Consider the following 24,810-nt stretch of genomic DNA (forward strand, 5'->3'; position numbering starts at 1 on the left):
CCCAACGCGTCAAGACGCACAAGTTCAAACAGCCAGACCCGGAAATTTTAGCATTTATCTTCACAATAAAAGTAGACTAAGGACGAAATCTAAACATGCGAACCAATTCACACAGATAACTGAACAAATAAATGCGCATATTTTTTTCTAATGTCTATTTTGGCCCTCAAGAAGAGATAACGAGAATTCACAATCACGGGTTATTAAGTGTCTTTGTCAAGTAGTCTTTTATTTTGAAGCCAGGCACTGTCCTTTTTGTTTGCAACAGAAGGCGTGGCTCCAGACATGAGAACCAAATGTTTCCTTCACCCTGGGGAAGCAGAGCTGATTACATAGGTCTACAATGCACATTTTTATAAAGGCCATGTATATATATATATATATATATATATATATATATATAATGTCCTCAGGACAATTATTATATATATATATATATATATAAAATAATTGTCCATTAATGTCTGACCCTAAATTATTTAGAGTAAACCAGGGTGACATGGGTTTGGGTCATATGCTCAGGGTGCCTGTCAGTATGTGGGTTTGTCCTTTAATACTAACTCATAAGCTGAACAACATTTGACATGACGATTTCACTTTTAAAGGGAGCAGGACGGACAAGTTGTAACAGGCGGCTTCTGCAGTCATCCACCCATTATTCAGCCAGTTCAAAACATGACTTTGGAAGAGGAACTTCCCACCGCAGTATTTAGTGTGCTGTGGAATCATAACAAACATGTTCTTGTGTTAGGAAAAACTAAAGACATTGTCATTGACACAGATGTCAAGAAGTTCATACATGAAGTGAAGGAGCAGATCGAAAGATTCACTGTGTCTCTGCAGCCTCCAGGTCAACTCCCTCTGCTCTGATCCTGCCTGATTGAATTATAATTTCTGATAAGGGCCAGGCTTTGGTTTCATTCTTTTTCTACAAAGCCTGTGATTATCTATTGATCTTATGCCTTTTCTCTTCTGTAATGGTGCCAAAAGCACCCATTCATTGATTATTCATTCATATAATTTTGACCACTCATAAATGCAATTGCTTTAAATGCACTGATTCCAGGGGAAATAGGAATCAGTCACACCATTATCAGTCTAATGAATACCTGAATTTGTGCTAAAGTACAGTCTTAGTTATTGTAAATATGCCACACAAGCACATTGCAACATGTTTGATCAAGCTGGTCCCTCTGTAAGTTTGTTTCAATATGATTTTATTAATCTGAATGTTTTACACTAAACCACAAAGGGCTGCCTCTCAAAAAGGATGCTCAGCATTGTTTCCTGCTCCAGTTATATGGAAGCTCTTATCTGCCAAATGCAAATTCTGTCACATGGCATTCTGTTTGCCTCATGAAATAGGTGTAATCTTTAGTTAGCATCCAGTGACATGGATCTCGCTGACAAACATGTTATGTCACACAGCCAGCTGTGTAACAGGATTCTCTAGTAGTGAAAGGATAAGCCACTTTCACAGCTCTATTTACAGCCAGGATGCCCCATGGTATGAATACCATGCATTGCCAACGCTGCCTGGCCTCACCAATTAGGCAACAAAGATAAGCAAAGAATCTACTGTGATCCAAATAAAATAATACAACCTAAAGAGGTGTAGGCTTCACAGTGATATAAAGCTGAAGAACACAATGATGGTTTTGGTCATTCTGCCTGTTGTCTAACATCACTAACCCTGAGTCTGGAAAGTCCTGGAAAGCTCCAGGAAAATAAAATAACTGACTGGCTGGTAACTTTTTTTAAACATATGTTTGATGACCATCTGACATGCTCAATGGTTCATTTAAAGGTGGCCCTGTCCAGTAATTATTACTTGTTATAATAGCAGTAGCAGACAAATGTGTTAAAAGTAATTTCACTTATCTTAATATTCTACATGATGCAAATCTACTCCAAATATGTATGAAAAAAAGTAGGCTTATTTTTGCATGAAAATGGTCACACTCCCATACATGTAAGGTGGCTTTAAATATCAGGCCAAATATTGGCAGATTCAGTCTGAAAATGTTGAGCAACAGCATGACCATATGTGGGTACAGATTCTTGTAATGCAGAGAAGGCTGGCTCTTGGCTTTGTGGGGGCCCTAAACAGATTTATGACTGTTCTGGTATTGTCATGTGGGCTGATATTTCATGTTTTAGTATGCACCACAGCAGTTGGCTGAGGGTTTCTTCACCTGGGTGACCTGAGATTGCAGCCAGCTAATCAGCAAGCAGAGAGGCAAAGCAGACTACCTGTCAGGCTGGGAGGGCTGTGGCGTGATGCTGCAGTACAGCATTTTGTGTGTTTTATACTCCACACAGCAGCTGGGAGTCCAAAGGGTCCAGCTTTTATTTGAATAAGCCAGGGAAGATAAATATAAGGCTGTATCCATAAATACTGAAATGGAAACAATACAGACTGATGAATTAGATATTAGGTATTATGGAAGATATCAATACATTAGCTGTGGGAATGCCTGCGTTTGGTCTGATTCAAATCCAACATTTTTAAAACGTGCCCTATGCTGCCAACCCAGACACTCCCCCAAGGACCTCTAGAATCCCCTAAACAACCTCTGGGACTTCATGGTTGAATGACTGCCAGAACCTCATACAGACTCTACAGAGGTCTCAGCATCCTCAGCTTTAAGTTCCAAAGTATTAAAACCCTTAATGAAATAAAACAAACACATTAACACTAAAACCTTCAGAGTCATGACTGACAAGTGAGCAGATATTACCTCACTGACTTTCAGACAGAGATGCACCGTAAAACATAGTGTGACTCTTGATAAAACCTATTACCTAACCTTCTTGAGCAGAATCTCAGTTAAATATGCAGCAGAGTTGAAAGGAAGGCCTGTTCAGCAGATGAGAGAAAAACTATCACAGCATTAATTAATGCCACAACTGAGGCTGTAAGTACATCAGTACAAAAACTGCTGGGTCATGTTCAAGTTCAGAGGTGAACAAGCTGGTCCTGAGCCTGCCACCTGTAGGCAGCATGGTGCAGCTGCATCTTTCTATCTAGTGCTCCCTCTGCTATGACACCATACTCAAAACCTTCTTAGATTTGGTAAATTGTAAAAAACTGGGACATGTTTGGCCCCAATAAGGTAAAATAGAAATGCACAAAATTATATTTTACACACAGATGGTTTCTCCAGTTTGGTGTGAAAGAACATGACTGACCTGTACAGAGCCCCATCACAACTTTATTATGTGACTTTGTACAGTAAAAACAAGACATTACAAAATAAAGATGCAAAATACAAACAATGCTAAATGTCATGTAAAGAAAGCCAACTTGATACAGTTACTGAGTTGACTGTTGTCTGACTGAAGTATCTCAGCTTCAACTTTCCCATCCACCAACATCTAACAGACTTTCCCCATCATGCCCCTGGATAGATTTGTATCTGTGGGAAAACATTTTATCTAGAATCTACAGACATGAATTCACGTAGAAGCATTTCATGAGCTGTTTCTTTACTTTGCTACACTCAGCATGAGTGAGGTCAGGAATATATAGTTGGTTTCCAAGACCACGGCTAGGAAACATGGGATATGGTACTGGAAACACATTTCTGTAGCAGGGCCAATACAAAAGAAAAAAACATGAAGAAGAAAAAGTAAGAAAATTGAAGTTAAACACTGCAGTTAATCGTTATACAGTTTACATTACAGGAAAAGGAGGAGCATAACAACTTGAGAGAAATCAAACGTGAGGAATGAAAGACTGAACAGAACATTTGCTGTATTTTCTATGTGAATAGAAACTACTAGTTAAAAGCCTGGACATCCTTTCTCATTCACTTCAGTGGGAAAGTGAGTCCAAACTCTGCCCCCAAAATATGGACTGTAAACTGAATCAACACAGAAATAACTGTTTAGGGAGGGACTAGGGGATGACGAGAGCGGTTAAATTCAAAATCCAGACAATACTGCCCCCTGGCTTTCATTTGCTTATTACACAGTGCTATGTTCAAACTGTGGATGCAGTTGATTGACAGGTGTCCTTAAAATAAAGGCTGGCAGGTTTGTCAAAAATAATAGCTGTAACATCAGAAAGGTCCTCCGGAGCTATTAAAATATCTTCTTCTTTTTGTTCTTTTCCAAGGTCCTGTTAAAACAAGAGGAGAGAAGAATAATGAAGCATTGGGTTCAAACTCAAGTTACTAGCTTATATGAAATCTTTAGGTTACAGCTGTAATAAATCTATAAAATCATCATGTGTGAAGCTGTGTTTACCTGGAGGCATCTAGTTTCTGCTGTTCCAGAATCCTCTGTTGAGCCTCCCAGCCGGCCTTTTCTTCCTCATGTTGGTGACGTTTCTCCTCCAGTTCTCTGTGCTGGGCCTCAAGGTTCTTTTTCATTTGCTCATGACGCCTCTGGAGCTGCAGGGGCACAGATGTACAGTCAAAGGTCTGCTGATAAACTACAAACCAAATATATAAATATATTAAAAAAAAGCCTCATTAGTTTACCTCAGCCTCAGAGTCTCTGAGCTTTTGGAGCTTCTCCTTGACTTTCATCTCAAATACTTGTTCCATTTCTTGTTCCATCTTCTTCATCTTGGCCACGTGCTCCCGTCGCTCCTCCTCCATCTGGGCTAGAGGACTCCTGAGGGCCACAAACCATGTTCACACAAACAGTGGCATGTACATAGGTAGTCACACATTCGTGACATCCCAGGCAAACATTTCCTGTCAGTGTTAAGTAGAAATGTGCCCCTCTCACATCTATAAAAATATTTCTGATTGTAGAGTAATGAATAAAAGAAGTAGGCCAGGGAAGGAGGAAAAGGCTGGCTTGCTTGCCTTCCCTGGAAGCCATCTGGAATGGACGGCTCCCAGCGAGGGCTGCAGCAAGAAGGTTACAGCAGCTTGCCAGGAGAACAAGTGAGAGAGAGAACAAAGCCTTAATATGAAACAACCCATGCTTTAATATCTTAACAATCTACCTTGTTGTCCAACTGAAAAAAAACAAAAACACTTTTAACAATGCAATGTTAACAGTAAGTTAGCCTGTTACGTTGGCAAGCTACATTTGTTCTCATTAGCTGTGTAGACATGGAACAGGTTAATGGAGGAACAGTTTATAGGTCCTCAGAAAGAACATAGCAACCCTTTTATCATGAGCTTTTAGTTATGCTTCAGCCTAAAGTAGCTATGCTAGTTGCATGGGTCTAGAGACACCAACGTCAAATACCTACCAAGAATGAATAAAAGTATGCTAAAAGGTTAAACTATGATGATTTACAAACATTAGTTTGCCAACATGACAAATGTTACTATGTTAGCACATAGACAATTAGTACTACAGTCAAAGTCACTGAGTCTTTTTTGTTGAGGGTTATCCTCACTGAAAGACGGAAAGTCATCTTATGTTTTTGTGGCAGTTAGCTAACAACTAAATTAAATTTGAAGTAGCTTAACTGATTATTAGTACAGATACAATTAGTACAGATACAAGATACAATGAGCAACCTGTTTTTTGGCACCTCTGTAGTGCCATCTTTCCAGCTAATTGAAAGATTGATTAGCAAGCAGTTGTGCTGCATTTAGCTGTAAGCTGAGCAGGAGATGCACAGTAAATTCTTCAACAGTGGTGAAGAAGAAATGTGTAATGACACGGTAAAGCAAGAGGCCAAGCCAACTGATCGCCAATAGGCTTTTCAGATGGAGATTGCTGCGATATATTACACAAGTCAGAGAAGTTTAAAAACAATGCCATTTTTGATTCTACTACTATCTCTAAAAAAAAAAAAAAATCACTAAATATGCGGCCAAGCAGTCACTGCATTTACCATGACCTTTCAAAGAAGAGTGTTGCAGGTTTAAAAGGAGAAAAGAAACGAGGCAAGGGAAATAAAAATGGTCAGAAAGAGGAGTGAGATAACACTTACATGCCATCAGCCGTCTCAGGTCTAAAAACAAACAAACGCACAGACACTTAGCATGCTGCCATAAATCATGCATTAGCTTGTGAGAGTGTGCTGGTGAATACTGACGGCTGCAGCCAGTGGATTAAGAGTCAGATGGCGCCTCAGTTAGTGTCGTCAGATTAGACACAGCTGATACTAGTTTTCAGTTAGTGGGGGTTAGTGCTGCTTTGTCTGGGGTTTAAAGACCTGGGCTGCTTCAGTGACAGCTTGCCAGTTTTAATCTGTAGTTCAGTCACTGCAGACTTCAACCTCCAAACTGCAGGTTCCTCTACAGTCTGTCATACCATGCTCAGTACAATGGGCATCAGCAATGTGATGCTATCAGGTAACAGGTAATGTGCACTTTACAAACATCAACATAACAATGGTTATTATATTGATGTTTGTAAAGTGCACACTGTACTGATGAACTCACTTGGTAAGCTGCCCTTTGTTCTTATTGTTGTCCACACCATTGTAGGTGACTGCTGCTAGTTTCTTGCTGCGGTAATTTTCATAGTGGACATTGTTGGTAACATCCTTAAGGTCCTGCATATGGGTCCTGGAAAACAAAGCCAATAAAACAAGAGTCACTTGAGTGAGCGAGTTTTTGTGCGTTTGAGTTATTGTTAAATTATACTTTTATACTTTTGACAAAAAACATATTTACTCTGTGGACAAAAAGAAAAACTTAAAAAGAGAATTTAATAAATAAAATAAGTACCAGACACAATATCACAACCAACTTTTCTAATGTTTCACCAAAAACAATAAAAGCTAATAAAACTGACATATACTGGTAATCTTTAATACATGTCAACGTAAAAGTCCTAAAGGAACCAAGACCATATTAAGCATGATGTGCTGTGTTTTTGCTCACCTGATGAGCATGTTTCGCAGAATTGTAAAGTCACAGTGCTCTCCATTTTCCACTGCATGACAAGACAAATGGAGGAGTGAGTTGTATTCTAACATAACACATAAACAATCCCTGTAGCAGTTATAATCATAGCAAAGAAAAATAAAGAATACCATATAGCAAGTTGTGTTTAACAATGCAGCGGACAACTTCAATTACAGATGAAAGAAAAATGACAAGTTGTAACCTCTTGGTTTTTAAAAGTTTGGTTTTACAAGGTATGATAACACAGTTTTAATTGCTAAGATCTTAGAATGCACTAAAAACAAGGTAACACTGAGTAACAATCTTTAGGAGTTATGCTAAGACAAGCTATCAGACAGATGATCTAGACCAATTCAATTGTGCTCAGGAAAACTGTATGCTCACAACTACTAGAAGTATGGCAGGTCAAAGTAGAATCCTGCAGTGGGGCATTTGGGTAGTAATAACCTTTTTTTCCTCTCTCTTTCAAATACATTTGACTGACCATGGGGTTTGTTAACATTCTGTCTGAATGTGCCATACCTTATTCGACTTCTGGACTCTGTTTAGTGATGGAATAAAATAAAAGTTAACTCTTTTCCCTTAACTTCAAATTAGTCGGTGAAAAAGAGGCTTTTTTCCCTTTTCCTTTGAGTGGTTTAAGGATTTTTTCCCCATTTTGCACAGTCTGTGTTGGACTTTGCACACATTTATTTTCTTTTCCCTAATTTTCCCATGCTGCATTTGCTTACTTACCATATTTCCAATTTCCTTACATTAAGGACTTTTATCTAATTTATCTCAAGACTCCATCAGGTTTATCAACAGACCCACGTACACTTAAGCAGCATGAGTACAGATGGTTGTAGTACCAGAAACCATCAGCAGACGGCATTGTGTGCTGCTTTACTGTAGTCCGTCCTATAGTGAAACTTCCCCACACTCCACTGAGGTTTCTTTGGGTTGCTGTTGAAAAGTGACTTGCATACCTTCTCAGGGACCTTGCTTTTTTTTCTCTCTCTATTTATGCTGACATGAAGCCAAAAACATTTCTGGTATTTCAAAACTCACCAGGCTGGACTGTGCTCAGTTGTTTTTACAATGAGACAACAGAATCTATATAATGTGGAATGTTCTCTTCACTGCCTCCAGTGGATTTGCTAGACTACAGGTAATATGTCAGCCACATTCACATAGTGGTGGTGTCCTCACTGAAAGCTGAGCATGTTGTCATGTTTCCTATGGCTCACCAGAATGTGACAGTAACTTCCTGTATAAGGTCAAAGAGGACGGAACAGCACTGAAGAGAAAAATGTCTACCTTCTCCCTGGAGGTTCAAGTATGCATATTTTTTTAAATCAATTACCAATATAACAAACAGAAACCACAAATTCCTACACAATATGACTCAAAAGACTATATTAACTTGTACTATGTTCATTAGTTGACATTTTGTTTGTCATTCTGGATGATTAGGTAGATGTATTCAAGGTTCCCTGTGAAGTAATTTTCTTGTAATCAAACAGTTGTGTTTAAATTCAGATGTTCTCACTGAAACCTACAAGCAAAAATACTTTCAAAGCAGCAGAAGCACTTCTGATTAGACAGTTGTGCAGCTCAGACTTTACTCCAAAAAACTGATGTTTAGCCAGAAGCTTGTTCTCTTTAGAATTTAAAGAACAAATCAGCTCACAGGTCATACAGAATGTTTCCTGGTATCTTATAGTACAAGATGCTCTGCGTCAAAAGGATAATTGCGTGAATAAAATCTATCAGAATTCAATATAAAATATGAAATAAGCATGTGTAATGATTTGGTCCAGTGCTCCTCAAGCAGGCACAATCTCTTTTTTGCATACTAGCCTTTATTTCATAAACAGTGCTAGACAGTAACATGGTCATACATTGTTTATGTGTGGACTCAACCCTGGGATGAGAGCAAAACAAGAACCCATAGACTGTGTTACTGCTTTGCAAACCATCTAGACATGTATAACCAGTAAACTTGTGGAAGTAATGGTGTATTTATGTGTGACTGGGTGTGTGTGAGACAGTGATTCCACTTGATCAATTTACAGGCTCAGATGAGTTGACCTATGACCTCTCACCTTCAGCCACACCCCAGGGGTACTGCCTTCCCCGCACTCGCTTTCCGTTGACCTCAATGATAGTGTTACTGCCAACTACAGCCAAGGGTAAACGATCCTGCAGAGAGGAGGGAGGGGCCACAACTGTTGCATTGCTCACGCATAATGGCTAAAAATACACTGTGGGCTGTGTCTATGGGCAGTAACGTACGACACAAATCAAAAGACACTGAATTAAAGAAACCAATAAATACTCATACTTTATTTAAGGTTTAATGGAGGATTACTTTAGAAAAACAGACCTTGATTTTCCTGACCATCTTCATCTCCTCCTCGTCGTCTGTCTCTGGGAACTCGTAGATTTTGATTTTGTGTTCTTGGATTTCTTTCATGATCTGCACAAAGCAGATGTGAAACAGGCCAAAGGCAAGTTAAAACAGGGAAAAATCAACATGAGAGGAAATGTAGTGGAGTGTGCTATGTGTCATAAAACATCAATAGTAACACTGGAGGTTAATCAATATAGACAGAAGCAGGAACCTATTTATCTACCATAAAATAACATATGCTCAGACAGTATAGCAGACAGTATTGATTTCTGCATGAATAAAGTCTGCTATACAGTTTCTAGAGCTACAGTAAGGTAAGTAAGCAAACAGCAAGTAAATAGTCATCTATACTGCTGGATAATCTAGTTTGAATGTTCTGCATTCTGTTTATTAGGCTTATGGGGTATGTATGAATAATTCATGATCATAAATTCCTCGAGAGATTTTCTGCCATTCTTCTTCTCAGCTGCTCTTTGCATAAGGGGTTATATGTTGCTCTTCCGCTTTGAAATATCCCTGAGGTGTTAGATTCTAGTTAGGTGACATACTTGGCCAGATCACAGTTTTCACTTCTTCTTCTTTAGAAATTCTCATATAATTTTGGCAATGAGTTGAGGATTATTACCATGCTGAAATATTCTCCATCTTGTCAGCCAGTATGTTTTCACTGTGGTGGCCCTGGCCAGATTTATGCCAAAAATGCTGCGCCCCATCTGACTCAAACAAATGTGTCTTGTCTCATCAGACCAAAGAACCTGCTCTCAACATTCATCAGGCCTCTTTTCATGTTCTTTAGCAAAATTTACCTTTGCAGTTTTGCCCTGAATAGGCAACAGTTGCCCTCTGTTCTGTAGAGATGGACTGTGCAAACATCATTTTAGGAGGATGGCCACTGCAGTTCTGCTTATTGCTATTAAGGCTTGTTCTGTATCTCAATAGACCTTGTGCATTGATCTTTAGGTGGTCACTGGTCTCCCTGTATGCTTTTCTACTTTTGGGAAGTCTCTCAATCAGATTTTTCAGTCCTCTGGAATTTGCGTTTCCATGTGGGGCCATCGTGCAGACTTAGATACACACAGCTCCACAGATCCAAAATTGACAAAGTTCTGGTGTTCTCACGGGTAATTTTATAATCCTGTTCATGCAGTTAGACTAACTGGAAAATCACAAGTGTACTCACTTTGGTTTCAGTAATCACAGGTGTATTCACTTTTATTGCACGTTTCTACTTTGGAGCCTGGATTTTCATCGTAGTCTAAGTTTTTGTTTTTTATTGTTCATACTCTGTCAACTTAGAAATTATGCACTTATTGAGAAGTAATGCAATTTTGAATGCAAGTGCCCAGAGGTGTACTCACTTTTTGTGTATCTTGTCATTATTCGACTGTCACTGTTATTGTATAAGCCAACATTGCTGGTATATTAGCTTCTTCTTAAAACACATCAGTGAGTTACACTGTTAAACTGGGTGATGTAGTTCTTCATTTCATTAAATATAGGCACTGGAACCTATTCAGAAACAGCCCCACAGTCTCACAACAATATATTAAAAACATTGGCTACAGCTAGAGATGGGGCACCTGGAGCAGGAAACTACTTGTATTTAGCAGAGCAGAATGCTGACTATAATTTACAGTGGAGGAAAAGGAAAAGAAACCTGTCATTGAATCATTTAACCACATTATTGGAATACAAGTCTTGATCAATTAATATAATTGGAACAAATCATTAAAATAGAAAATTATACATTAACTCAGAAGTGACACACACCTGTTTCTTGAACTGCTGACACTCCTCAGGAGTCATTGTGTCTGCTTTGGCGATGAGGGGGATGATGTTGACTTTTTCATGTAACCGTTTCATAAATTCAATATCGAGCGGCTTGAGTCTGAGAAAAAAAAGTAGAGAGGAAACCATTTAAAGGTTAGAGTGTGACTGAGATGATGTCATATAGTATGCTGCACTGAAAGTCATGTTTCAGGGCTTAGCTGCCCTCAAACTGAATATCTGGAGAGCAAGACAGCACTGTAAATCTGAGGTGTATCATTGTTTTACTGGTGTGCGAGTGTGTGTATTTAGTTTGTGTACATTGTTGCCTGCCAGGGTATCAAAATAAGTCTTGCTAAACATCAGTCATATTACAAAAAGCAGGATAGTGAGGAATCTTTATTCAAACAAGATAGAATTATTGATAGAGAGGATAACAAATCCAAAAGCACACTTGCAGTGTGGCCTATTAAGTGAACACAAACCAGTCTAGCTGTGTGTCTTTGTTTGTTTGTACGCTTTTCAGCAGCCGCAGCCAAGACACAGATAGAAAAAAGGTCTCCAGGTCAGTGAACTCAAGACAGATTACACCATGTTATTCCTGCCTGGTAGGCTGGTAGGATGCCACAGACAGAGCACGCTGGATTTGGACCAGTTAGAATGCAATAGCTGAACCAACATGAGACAAAGGGAAAATTTCTTCATAACCTAATATTCCAAGTCAATGACTAGTAGGGCTGTGCCAAACACTGAATTTTATGTTGCATCGTGGTAAGATTAAGGTTGATCTGGATAATAAGAGGTGTCCATTTTTTATTCGATACGGACAGGTCTTCCAGCCAATCACGCAGCAGAAATGTAAGACTGCGCAGCAAGGCACAAGTTTAGCACGTGTTTATAGCTACCAGCCACTTGTGATATAATTTTGCTCTGACAACTCATTCCGTTATTGCTTTGACAGAAAGCATGAACAGTCAAAGACAATGAAAATAGTGCCACGCTGAACCAATCATGTGGATGGAAGTGAGTTCGAGCATCAGTTAGGTTGATGCACACAGCACACAGCATGGAAGAGCAGCCAGCAGCAGCTCACATGACGATGTTAGGGGTTGCCATGTTCAGTTTAAAAAATAAATAAGTCAAAATTAACCTTATATCTTTACATGTCACTTAGGAGTAAAAATAAAACTTTAAGTTTGAATAAAATAGTGCTTTGGGTTATATCAATATTGACCAATATGAAAAAAATTATAAGATTTTTTTCCATATCGCTTTTTTCCATATGACTAGGTGTATGTTTGGTTCAATTTTACAGTGTGGTTCCTCATAGAAGCATCCTAGACCATGTTTGTTTTCCAGGTCTTGCATCCTCTTGGAGAAATCATTCATAAAAACAGATTTTCCTTTCATCAAACTGAATGCCAGCAAACTTCCTCCAGCTGAACAAAGCAGAGTCTGAGACTGTTATTACTGGCCTTCAAGATGCAACCATTACAATGCCCCAAAACTTGGCTGGGTATGTCAGACACTATGCCCAACAGTGAGACGTTGGTGCTTTCCTTAGCCTTGACAATGGTGAACTGAGAGCCTTTGGGTTTAATGTTTGGTTGAACAAAACAAGCATTTTCAATTTGATCCTTTTGAATATTGTGGAGGTGTGGACAGTTTTATTTTGACAGTATATAAGAAATTATTTGATCATTCAAAAAATAATTTAGTATTTCTGTTTTTGTTTCTAGAACAAGTTAAAATTCCTCCACTCAAAGTCAGCTACAATGAACATCCATTGCAATGCATCCAACGTAATCACAACATGTGAAGGAAGCTATATTGTTCATTTATAAAACTACGTGTTTGAACAACTTAAACATTAGAATGACTTGTCCACAAACTTAATTATCAACTTATCTCTTTAGTACTTACCCATGTCCAGATGGGGCAATGAAATATAGGCAGCAGTGCACTCTGTTGTCTGGCATTTGTCTTCTGTTGACCCGTGACTCTGCATTGAGGTAATCCTCAAACTTGCTGTCGATGTAATCAATGACTGGCTGCCAGCTGAGGACCACACATTATTCACATCATTACAGCGTTATGGTTACAGTGTAACTTTCAACAGCCAGTGAAAGATGGCTGAGCTCACCAGTTACTGTTATCAACAGCATCACCAAAGCCAGGCGTGTCAACGATGGTGAGCAGAAGCTGCACTCCTCCTTCCTTTACCAGAACCTTTGACTGTTCCACCTGCAAACACCAAGGTTGGTACAGAAATCAGCTGAGAAATGACAAGATTAATTATTAAGACTATGGCCCCCTTGAGAAGTTCAATGTTCTAATTGTATAGAAAAAAAAAATATGTAAAACAGAATCTCATCATAAAATTTCAGCACAGATATCAATTAATGGTGAGGTTGGGTTGAAGAAAGAAATACATGTTTTTGTTAAGATTATGTTTATGTTTCAAACACAAATGCCTAGAATTAACACCACTCTTCAGAACCAATTCATTCCAGTCAGTCTCAATATTTTCCAGGCACTAAACATACAACTAAAGATCTGTGTGGACCCTTGAAGGAGAAAGAGAGTGCTTTGAGCAACGTGACGCTGAGGCAGAACCTTGATGAGCAGATTAAATTTTGACTTAATCAGAAGATCTAAACCAGACCTTTTCTGCCATCCTCACATTTCAGAGACGCAGACGTTTTACAGACTGGGTGAGTGAAGAGAAACAGTAAGGTTCAGGAGGTCAGACCATACAGCCATTACCAGGCAAATACAGACACTGCAAACACACATGCAATGTAATTCCTTGACTGCAGTCTGAACACATATTTTTGTGATGATATAAGATATGAATTAGAAGTGACAGCCTTTATACTAGTAGTCAATGAGTGAAGGAGGACAGTTAGTATTCCTGAGGATAGGCCACATTTGAGTTTAACCTCAGCTTGCCTGAGGTGATACCTTACACAGAAGCAGCACCACAGAGTGCCTGGACTGCTCGTTCAATGCTTTCATAGTACAACAAAGTCCTCCAACAAGGAAAAGTGAGTCATAGAGCAAGATAAGGAGTTTCTCTGGGTAGCCACAGCAGACAACACTCCTCAACAAGCAGGATGTTGAATATGAGGGAGCTCTGAAAGCAACGGTAAAAGTACAACAGAGATGCCACATAAGCCTAAGGTGCGTGCAGAGTGATATTCACCTGCAGACTGTTATCTGAACCTCAAACATAGTCATTTGAGCCTAGTTTGATTCCACTTCTCCATGTAAGGGGTAAGCTGAAAAATTGACCAGATTTTAAAAGTTCCTTATATGAAATGCTTATGTGTTTAAGTGAAATAATGAATATTACCTGGTTTATCATAATCTGATTTTTAATTTTGAATCTTATTTTTCTTAAATATCAATATGTTTCAGTACTGTGCAAAATGCTGGGCACCAGTTGAGTTAAACAGTATCATTATCCTGGATTTTTCGATCGTAGATGTTCAATCTGTTTTTTTATAATAATAATAAGAAGAACTACATAAATTACATAAAAATTAAACAAAGAATAAAGAAATTAAACAAGGATGTAATTAAGAACATGTACAATTCTTTGACTTGGGGTAAACTCTCTCTAAGGATATGAGGGCCACCCCTGAAAGCTGTTCTGTCAATTGAAAGCATTTTGTCTGGCTTTTCAATTAAAAGAAAGTTTTCATTATTTTGGAATAATGCAGAACATATAGACAGCAAACTAAAAATGATGAATTGTTCTTAGAACAATAGAGTTAACAAAAACACATTTCATGTCCAACTTGCTCATCTAACTGTGCCAATGCTTGGCAGTGGGAGTGACACAAACACAATTGCTAGTGTTTGTGGGGTTAAGGAATCATGCCCTTGATGTTGCACTCTGTCTCCTCAGAGAAACAACTGCACTTTTTTGATTGATTTATTTATCTATCAGTGGGATGAATGTAATCATCTTGATTAGCCAGACATGGTATTATTTTTGCTGTATATTATTTTTCACTTGAATGGCTACATTACAAAATTGTATGTGACTTCCCCTGATGACTTACTGGTTCCTATAAGGTACTGTAATCAATCACAGACTGGCTGACTTTACACTGACACTAACAAATGACTATCATACAGTATCACCAGTGTAACTCATATATTATGCTTTAAATGCCATTTGAAACAAAATATTTTGCACACATTTTAGCAACACTGAAACTTGCTGAGTATGTTTGAAGAATATACTGCAATATGTCATGTCATATTAGAAATGCCAATCTCAAACAGCAATATAATAACCAGATGGGTGAAATGCTCTTTTATTTGAGATAGTCAAAGACTATACAGATTATACAACAAAGTTTAAGTTAAATGTGTTAGACTACTTTGTTGACAACACTGAAGGGTTCTGCAGTGTCTCTTCTATTGCATAACAAGATGAATCAACATACAGACATGCCTATTAATCACACAGGCTGCCCACAACAGAGATCTCATGGGGAAAGGAACAACACCACCATCTATATCATATCGCACATGTACAAAAATGTGACTATTGTCACTGATGGTGTGTGACTGGACCACAGGATTACAAGCTTACTTGAACGTAATATACTATGAATGTATAGTGGAAAAACAAACTACAAATGATGGAGTCTGTAAGAGCTACTGCAACCTTGTCCTGTGAATATTTGCACATTATCTCATTTACTTCAGCTGCAACCTAAATGACTGCCAAACCCAACAATTTCCAATTCAGATGCAATCTCCAGCTTGCATGCTCATAGGTCGCCTTCATTTACCTTTAGTCTGTATATTTGAATGACTGAAAATTGTTTTAATTTGTATACTGCACTTTGTATCTTCACACACTTTTCTCACTACTAGGAAAAATAAAAGTGCTTTTGGTCACAAAAATACTAATCTAGATGAAGTGATGAGATCACTTCAGTAGAGCCTTGAATGAGAACGAGATACTGCTTCTGCCATTCGTATCAATTATATTGTTTTATTTTAGTCTTCAAGTTCTGCTCAAATAGGCAAGTGCAAGTGCCTGATAAAGAAAGCCAGACATGTCTGTGCATTAACAAGACAAGACTGAGCCCTGTGTACATGGCACTTTCATTGGCTAGTCACCAAGTCCCTGTTCTTGCACACACTGCAGCCTCATGAGCTTCACTAACCAGGAACACCAGAGACATCTGCCCTTGCCTTGCCTCAAACATTTAATACCGACTCCATTGGTCTGCCTGGTCATCTTCCCTTTGTGTTTGCTTTTAATGAACTGGATTCTATTACACACAGCATTCTTCTAGGTTGCATCACATTCTTTGGCATGACCAGGAAAAAACATGGCCACAATTATTTGAAATGTAATTATTGTGTGGTTCCTGGAGAGAGAGAAAAAGGGCTCTGTGTTCTCCATATTTATCACTTTGGCCCTTGCAAGGAGAAACAACAAGTAATGCACATTCACATACTGTTGTATTTATTTCAAGGATACATTTAATCACACACACATACAGTACATTCTCCCCTGGGACTGCAAACCTTGAGGAATCCTCAAACATGTAATCTGGAAGCAACAGACATGGACTAAAATTCGGTTTAAATTCATTTAAACTTCTAGAGCTAAGGTAGTGTAATAGACAGGTAAACAAATTGGAAGCAGCAGGGAGTAAGGGCAGACCAACCTCCTCAGTGTGTTGCTAGGGATTAGAGGAGATTTAGAGCAGAGCAAAAGATCACAAGACAAGATCCTCAACATACAGCTGATCTACTGTACACAAAACCATACTGAATACTTGTACAACTGGCAGAGCACAGGAGAGAGAAACCTGCTGGAGCTCCTACACACTAACAGTATCATCTTTCACTCTTCAAAAGGAAGTTTAAGTAAAACTACGCAGCTGTGAGCTATATTTGAGAAAACTGCCTAAGCCTTATCCTCTGCATAGTCAGAGTCAGTGCAAACAGCATCAAAGACATGCACCACATGCCTCGCGTTCAGTATCAGTCCTTGTAGCAACTTCATTCTTGATACAGTTAAAGCTACAGTCTGCAACTTTTTTTCCATGTTTTAGCTGTAATACATTTCAGGATATAATTTTTAATGTGAGACAGTTCTGAGATCAACCTTCATTAAAAAAAAAAAAAAAAAAAAAATATATATGTATTCCCATTCTTTTATTTATTTTTTTTTAAAATAACCAATCAGACCAATCAGAGAAGGCAAGTCAAGGATGGGCACACATAACTGTCAATCAAAATGTTACTGGTCAACTACTCCCCACATACTGAGGCTTCAAGGCAGCATGAGCTGTTCGAACAGCGAGGATGTAGGCAAAGGGATGTGTGGAGTATAACGGAGAGGGAGGTGTGTGAGGAGCACACTGCTCTGCTTTTGAGTCTCATGCTGGGGATAGTTTGATTCACTACTTGCATACTATTGTTTTAATTTAACATGACAATGATTCAACAATCAAGAGGATCCAAGAATGCCTTCACATGTGCAATTAACAGATGTCTGGTAGAAAAACAACCTCACAAACAGTGTGATGTGTTCTACATTTTTGATTTGTTAATACACAGAGAAAACTAGTATGGCTGCATATAGTTGGGAATTACTAGTGGCAAAGGTAGTTGAATTAAATAACTAGTTTTGGTATACTGTTGTCAATAATTCAATGCATTATACAATATATTTATAAAAACAACAGATGAACTGACTATATCTAATGTAAAAGGTGTTTCTCATACAGACAAACCCACAGAGAATTAGCACCAACTGCTGTTTCCCTCAGCTCTACAGTGTTTTAGCATTTATTGGTTCATTGTTTTGGTTTTACAGCACCAAGTTTGTTTGTTTTGTTAAATCCCAACAGGTGTTTTGAGTAAAATAGCCATGGTAAACCCACTGTACACTAATATTGCACCAAATGGTAGGCAGACAAACTTAGCTCCAATGACAAAAATTCACTGCTGGTTGGCAACAGGTCAGTAGCATGATTGTTTATAAAAAGAGTCAGTCTTTCAGAAGTAAAGATGGGCAGAGGTTCACCAATCTGTGAAAAGCTGCATCTACAAATTGTCAAACCATTTCAGAATAATGTTCCTCAATGTAAAATTGCAAAGACTTTAAATGTATCATCATCTACAGTACATATTGTCATCAAAAGATTCAGAGAATCTGGGGAAATCTGTGCAAGGGACAAGGCTGAAACACAATACTGGATGTCCAGGGTCTTTGGGCATCTGCACTAAAAACAGTGATTTTTGGAAGTATTCCAAAAAAACAAAAAAAAAAAAAACAAAACCTGCATCTCTGATAGTATGGGTGTTAATTAGTGTCTATGCAATGGGCAGCTTGCACATCTGGAAAGGCACCATCAATGCTGAAAGATATTTCCAGGTTTTAGAGCAGCATGTGCTCCCATCCAGATGACATAATTTTTCAAAGAAGGCCTTGCATATTTCAGCAGGACAATGTTAAACTGTTTACTGCATTTATGGCAACAGCATGTACGGTGGCCGACAAGGCAAACGCGCCACAACAGCCAAACGCTGCAAATCCAGAAAAGCTGCAACAGCAAAATGCGGCAAATACAGAAATGCTTTAAGAGAAATGCTGCGATAGCCAAAAGCTGCAAATACAGAAATGCTGCAAATACCAAGAACACATGCAAAAGAGAAATGCTGCATATTCATGGAACAGAAATGCGCCAAGCGTCTAAGGGGACCATGAAACGAGAGATGCAATGAACAAAGTTTGGCTAACTTTTAGAGAGGTGACATAAAAAAGGTATGTTTTCCTTTTATTTCTTCTTAAACACTTGGCTGTTTAGTCTTTTACAATATTGTACTTTTATAAACATTCAGCTGTTGTAGCGCGTTTGCCCTTGTTGGCCATCGTAAGCATGGCTTCATAGAGAGCCCAGTTGCTGAACTGGCCTGCCTGCAGTCCAGACCTTTCACCAACTGAAAATATTTTGCACATCTTGAAATAAAAAATATGACAAAGAAAACCCAGGACTGTCAGAGTCCTATACCAGACAAGAATGGGATAACATTCCTTTTCCCAAACCCCCTCAACTGGTTTCCCTGTTCCCAGATGTTTACTGACTGTTGCTAATAGAAGAGGGGATGCTACACTGTGGTAAATATGGGCGTGTACCAACTTTTTGAGACGTGTATGAGCAAGTATGAGTTTATGAGATTTGCAAATCATTGCATTCTGCAGAAAAGAACTTAAATTACTCTGTCAGTTTTGATTGACAGATAAAAGCAATACATCATTCGAATCTGTAAAGGGTCTAGTTTTATTTGTATACACCCATAATAACAACAAAACCCTGTGCTTCTTTAAACTAAAGAAAGCAGACAAGGTGCGCTCTGTCTTCGTCACCTCTTCCTTCACAGACACATAAATAAAACAATCTGAATCTCAGCAAATACTTGCCTCAAAGACATGAGAAATATATGTATAGAACCCCCGAAATGTCCCCTTTGAAATGAAACAATTCAAGTCGAAAACAAATCATCTTTTTATGTAATTTGTATGAACATAAGGAGCTGCACAGTTTCTCCTGTCTCACCTCATTATAGCTAATGTGATCCCGTCTTGCACTGAGTGCACTGTTCATATGAAAATGATCTGAGGTGAGCCAGGTAATTATGTACAGGCTCCTGAGAAATGGCATAAAACCTTCATCATAGGCACTATATGGGTGAAGAAGCACTTTTGAAACAAAAAGTGCCTTAGAAAATTTAAATCAGTATATTGTTTTCTGTGAATGAGTGAACAAGATGATTTTCACATCATTTTGAAGCAAAAACACAAAGCTACAAGATCCAGTTCTCAAAAGTCTTGTGAACCAATGTTCTGTATGTGTTTTATGGCCTTATTTCAGTGGCTTAAATTTTTTTTTCACTAACCATGCATAAACACTGTTTTCTCAAAAACACAACCATGTATAAACTTGCTGCTCACATATTATTGTAGCCCAGTTTGTGCTGATTACAGTGTTATCAGACTTTAGCCATTATGTTTAAAGGTGAACCATTAGTGAGGTCACAGATGATTTTATTCACTGTTCTTACTGTTTATTTTTAATACAGGGATTTATAAATAGAAGTGGGTAATTTTAGATGATTTGTCCGCTTGAGCCTTATATGAATTTGGGTGTTAAAACTCCTGTGCAAGTTGTTATGGATGAGGACAATCTCAATTTAAAATGCATACAGAAGTGGAGCAAAACATGTCTTACTGCATGCATCTCACCGTTGAGATCACCTCAGAGACAGGTTCTACATTAGCAACATGGATATAGTCCCATTATTTTAAGTTTGTCACAAAAAAGGACAAGAACATAATAATCACAATCTATGTGCGGCACCGAAGGAACTCTCTACATCAAGATAAAGCACGACCTCCACTGGGTAAATAATAGATGAATATATTTTAGCATTTTAGAATCCCTAGTCATACTTCTGTGGTCATTTTGGTGAAAGTAGCTCAAAAGTAACTCAAGTAGTGTAGCGCATTATAATTCAGAGACAGTAATATTATAATGTAACTAATTATTTTCAAATCACAGTAACTAGTGAACTATAAAGTAGCAATGGTCATGCAGTATAAAAGAAAAAAGCTTTAGCATTAGCTCTAGCATTGATATTCTATCTTCATCAAAAATTTCAGTAAGTTCCACCAGTACCATTTATTAGGCATTTTAAAGTCATAACACGAAGACAAATACAGGTAAGTGATTTTAATGTAGACTATCACAGCCCTAACCAATAGCCTGTAAAAAAATCTGTTAGATGTCTGTGGTTTGATCCACTGTGTGACATCTGGATAAGTGTGCTGGGTAGCTGACTACTGCAACAAACTTTGAAGCTAGGTGTGGTCAGAGGTTAAACAGATTTGTCATGTAGTTAAAAGGAAGCTTCATGTCTTGGAATGGGGATGGGCAGTGTACTATATACCAAGGCGCGTGCCTCTTTATCAGTACATCAAAGTTTGTTTGGGGCTTCGTACAGTACACCCTTTTATGTATGAGATCTACTATCACTGAGACACAGGAAATGAAGTGCCAGTTAGCAGACTGCTTCAATTTAATCTCTTAAATTCAAGCAACTGCTCTGAGGCCTACCATATATCTTTGCATATATATAATGTATTTCTAAATTATATGGGGAATTTTGTGTAGTTATTTACAGGGAATCTTTTAGCTAAACTTCTTCAAGGTATATGGATTTCTATCAGTTTCCATCCCTGATTAAGAACACCTATTCATGCAACACACAACAGTTTATGATGTACATTTAATTTTAAATTGATAAAATTGCCATTTTGCCCATCACACTATACTCAATAACCCAACCATGACATAACATTTTTCCATAGTAGCAGCATGGTAATTGAGAGTCAATATAGGCAGCTTAAATGCTTACATGCTTTTGAAAATGCAAATTGGTTAGATTTCAATTTGTAAGCTATAAAGCATACAAGTTAGAGAGGAGACAGCTTCTCTCAACAACAGCGCTAAAGTTGCATGCTTGGCTTAAAAGCTGCAACAGTCAGCTGTTTAACTAGTCCATTAAAACTTAATCAGCAACTATTTTGGTAATCGAATCACTTAATCATCGACTTACTTAAAAGAGAAAATTGTCACACATTTGCTGGTAGCTACAATCTTTACATGTCTAGTTGTGCCATACAGTGGCGTATTCAGAATAGGACCTTGCTTCTATTGCCACACTGAACATCGTAATGGACAGATAGGAATGTCAGTGTTTCAGCAATATTAATATCATGTTGAAGGCCAGTCTAATGATGTCTACACATTCAGAGTTAAGGTTCTGCAAGTTACTGCAGTCTGTTCTCGCTAGCACAGATAATACAAAAAATGTGTAATTTATCTTTCAGATCACTTTGAATAACCAGCGAGGCTGTCAATTAAAAAAAAAAAGCTAGACTAAACTCTCCAGCTGGCATGCCTTTCCAGTATGCTGTTTACATATCTTACATGCACGCATACACGCACACACACAGGACTTCTTTGCAACACAAGATATTGCTGCAGATCAACTAATAAAGGATAAAATGTTCTAAAAATGCAATTACCTCATTCTGCCATCAGCACAACCTCATTCATTCATAAAGCAGCAGAAGGAGCCCAAACAGATTCAACTATCAGATCCAGTTGTGCTAGATCTTATTTTACAGTTTCATTTTCACTGTTTTTTGCTCTCCACAAATTGCATGTCCTCCATTATGCATTTCCATAGCCCAGCCTACATACTATAGAAGATTTTTTTTTCTCCAGAAACCTGACATAGTCAGCAACCTACCTGGATCTGTTAAGCTCAGAAACTAATGAATGTTTTGTGTTTTTTATTAATTAATTTTATTCTGCAACAATGACAATGACACCTTTGTCTGTTCGTGAGTGTACACTAACTGTACTATACCAAAGACACTGTACTATCACACCACAACCACAAGTAAACATTTTTTCAACAGCTCAACAGAATGGAAATCTCTAGTGAAATGATCTATTTGATTGTGGCATGTTAAATACAGGAAAGTCCTAGTTAAGGAAATTAGAACCCATTAACCTCAACACTGTGTTAGATTCAGGAATCACGAAATCCGTTCTATGCTCATTCTTCTGTGTGGTTTGGTTCAGCAACCAAAAACATCAGGGATAGACTCCAAAGGAACACGTCAGACTGCAGAAAGAGTTATACATGCCAATCTACATTTGATAGAGGGCCTGTACACCTCACATACAGTGGGTACGGAAAGTATTCAGACCCCTTTAAATTTTTCACTCTTTGTGTCATTGCAGCCATTTGCCAAAATCAAAAAAGTTCATTTCATTTCTCATTAATTTACACTCAGCACCCCATCTTGACAGAAAAAAACAGAAATGTAGAAATTTTTGCAAATTTATTAAAAAAGAAAAACTGAAATATCACATGGTCATAAGTATTCAGACCCTTTGCAGTGACACTCATTTTTAACTCACATGCTGTCCATTTCTTCTGATCCTCCTTGAGATGGTTCTGCTCCTTCATTGGAGTCCAGCTGTGTTTGATTAAACTGATTGGACTTGATTAGGAAAGGCACACACCTGTCTATATAAGACCTTACAGCTCACAGTGCATGTCAGAGCAAATGAGAATCATGAGGTTAAAGGAACTGCCCAAGGAGCTCAGAGACAGAATTGTGGCAAGGCACAGATCTGGCCAAGGTTACAAAAGAATTTCTGCAGCACTCAAGAATCCTAAGAGCACAATGGCCTCCATAATCCTCAAATGGAAAAAGTTAGGGACGACCAGAACTCTTCCTAGACCTGGCCGTCCAGCCAAACTGAGCAATCGTGGGAGAAGAGCCTTGGTGAGAGAGGTAAAGAAGAACCCAAAGATCACTGTGGCTGAGCTCCAGAGATGCAGTAGGGAGATGGGAGAAAGTTCCACAAAGTCAACTATCACTGCAGCCCTCCACCAGTCGGGGCTTTATGGCAGAGTGGCCCGACGGAAGCCTCTCCTCAGTGCAAGACACATGAAAGTCCACATAGAGTTTGCCAAAAAAACACATGAAGGACTCCCAGACTATGAGAAATAAGATTCTCTGGTCTGATGAGACCAAGATTGAACTTTTTGGCGTTAATTCTAAGCGGTATGTGTGGAGAAAACCAGGCACTGCTCATCACCTGCCCAATACAATCCCTACAGTGAAACATGGTGGTGGGAGCATCATGTTGTGGGGGTGTTTTTCAGCTGCAGGGACAGGACGACTGGTTGCAATTGAAGGAAAGATGAATGTGGCCAAGTACAGAGATATCCTGGAAGAAAACCTCTTCCAGAGTGCTCAGGACCTCAGACTGGGCCGAAGGTTCACCTTTCAACAGGACAATGACCCTAAGCACACAGCTAAAATAACAAAGGAGTGGCTTCGGAACAACTCTGTGACCGTTCTTGACTGGCCCAGCCAGAGCCCTGACCTAAACCCAATTGAGCATCTCTGGAGAGACCTGAAAATGGCTGTCCACCAACGTTCACCATCCAACCTGACAGAACTGGAGAGGATCTGCAAGGAAGAATGGCAGAGGATCCCCAAATCCAGGCATGAAAAACTTGTTGCATCATTCCCAAGAAGACTCATGGCTGTACTAGCTCAAAAGGGTGCTTCTACTCAATACTGAACACAGGGTCTGAATACTTATGACCATGTGATATTTCATATTTCTGAGTGTACATTAATGAGAAATAAAATGACCTTTTTTGATTTTGGCAAATGGCTGCAATGACACAAAGAGTTCATGGCAAAAAAGATTTCTGCATACTGCTCACATCCTGGACACAAACCACTTAATTGCTGTAGGTGCAAATATGAGTATGAGTGCTTGTCTCTGTGTGTCCGCTGTGATAAAATGACAATCTGTCCAGGACGTACCCCAGCTCTCGCCCACTGCCAGCTGGGATTGGCTCAAGCGCCCCTGCCACCCTGAACTGGAGTAAATGTATAATGAAAGATGGACACACAGATTCAGATACACAAATATACATATATTTTATAGTGTACAAGAGTACTCTGGGACAATATCAAATTCTAAAATGGTCCCAGATATAAAAATATATCTTTAAAATATTAAAATTATCAGCTGAAAAATAACCAAATCCTTTCCACCTTTGGTGGAAAGATATGTATTAATGTTGAATATGGTTACTAACTTATCCAGTTATTAGCCTCAGGAATTCTGTTGATGCCATTAAACATTTAGGGTCTCCCATTTAAATATG

The 24,810-nt window shown here is 38.5% G+C and overlaps 1 protein-coding gene across 4 annotated transcripts in view; it reads right to left on the reverse strand.

Annotated features, from left to right (window-relative positions):
- Positions 1 to 3,193: 3,193 nt before the first annotated feature.
- Positions 3,194 to 24,810, reverse strand: part of septin7a (septin 7a) — a 35,138-nt gene continuing 13,521 nt past the window's right edge. For 3 of the 4 annotated variants that reach the window (XM_026299763.2, XM_026299760.2, XM_026299761.1), the window contains 11 exons: positions 13,136 to 13,236; positions 12,916 to 13,050; positions 10,996 to 11,113; positions 9,199 to 9,291; positions 8,918 to 9,014; positions 6,807 to 6,858; positions 6,363 to 6,488; positions 5,909 to 5,929; positions 4,488 to 4,623; positions 4,252 to 4,397; positions 3,194 to 4,123 (listed from right to left, as the gene is read on the reverse strand). In XM_026299763.2, the coding sequence (XP_026155548.1) occupies positions 4,087 to 4,123; positions 4,252 to 4,397; positions 4,488 to 4,623; positions 5,909 to 5,929; positions 6,363 to 6,488; positions 6,807 to 6,858; positions 8,918 to 9,014; positions 9,199 to 9,291; positions 10,996 to 11,113; positions 12,916 to 13,050; positions 13,136 to 13,236 (1,062 nt within the window). In that variant the 3' untranslated portion in view covers positions 3,194 to 4,086. The remainder of the gene's footprint in view (positions 4,124 to 4,251; positions 4,398 to 4,487; positions 4,624 to 5,908; positions 5,930 to 6,362; positions 6,489 to 6,806; positions 6,859 to 8,917; positions 9,015 to 9,198; positions 9,292 to 10,995; positions 11,114 to 12,915; positions 13,051 to 13,135; positions 13,237 to 24,810) is intronic. The other variant, XM_026299762.2, reaches the window with a different exon arrangement.

The sequence above is a fragment of the Mastacembelus armatus genome, chromosome 11 (assembly GCF_900324485.2).
Source record: "Mastacembelus armatus chromosome 11, fMasArm1.2, whole genome shotgun sequence".
NCBI lineage: Eukaryota > Metazoa > Chordata > Actinopteri > Synbranchiformes > Mastacembelidae > Mastacembelus > Mastacembelus armatus.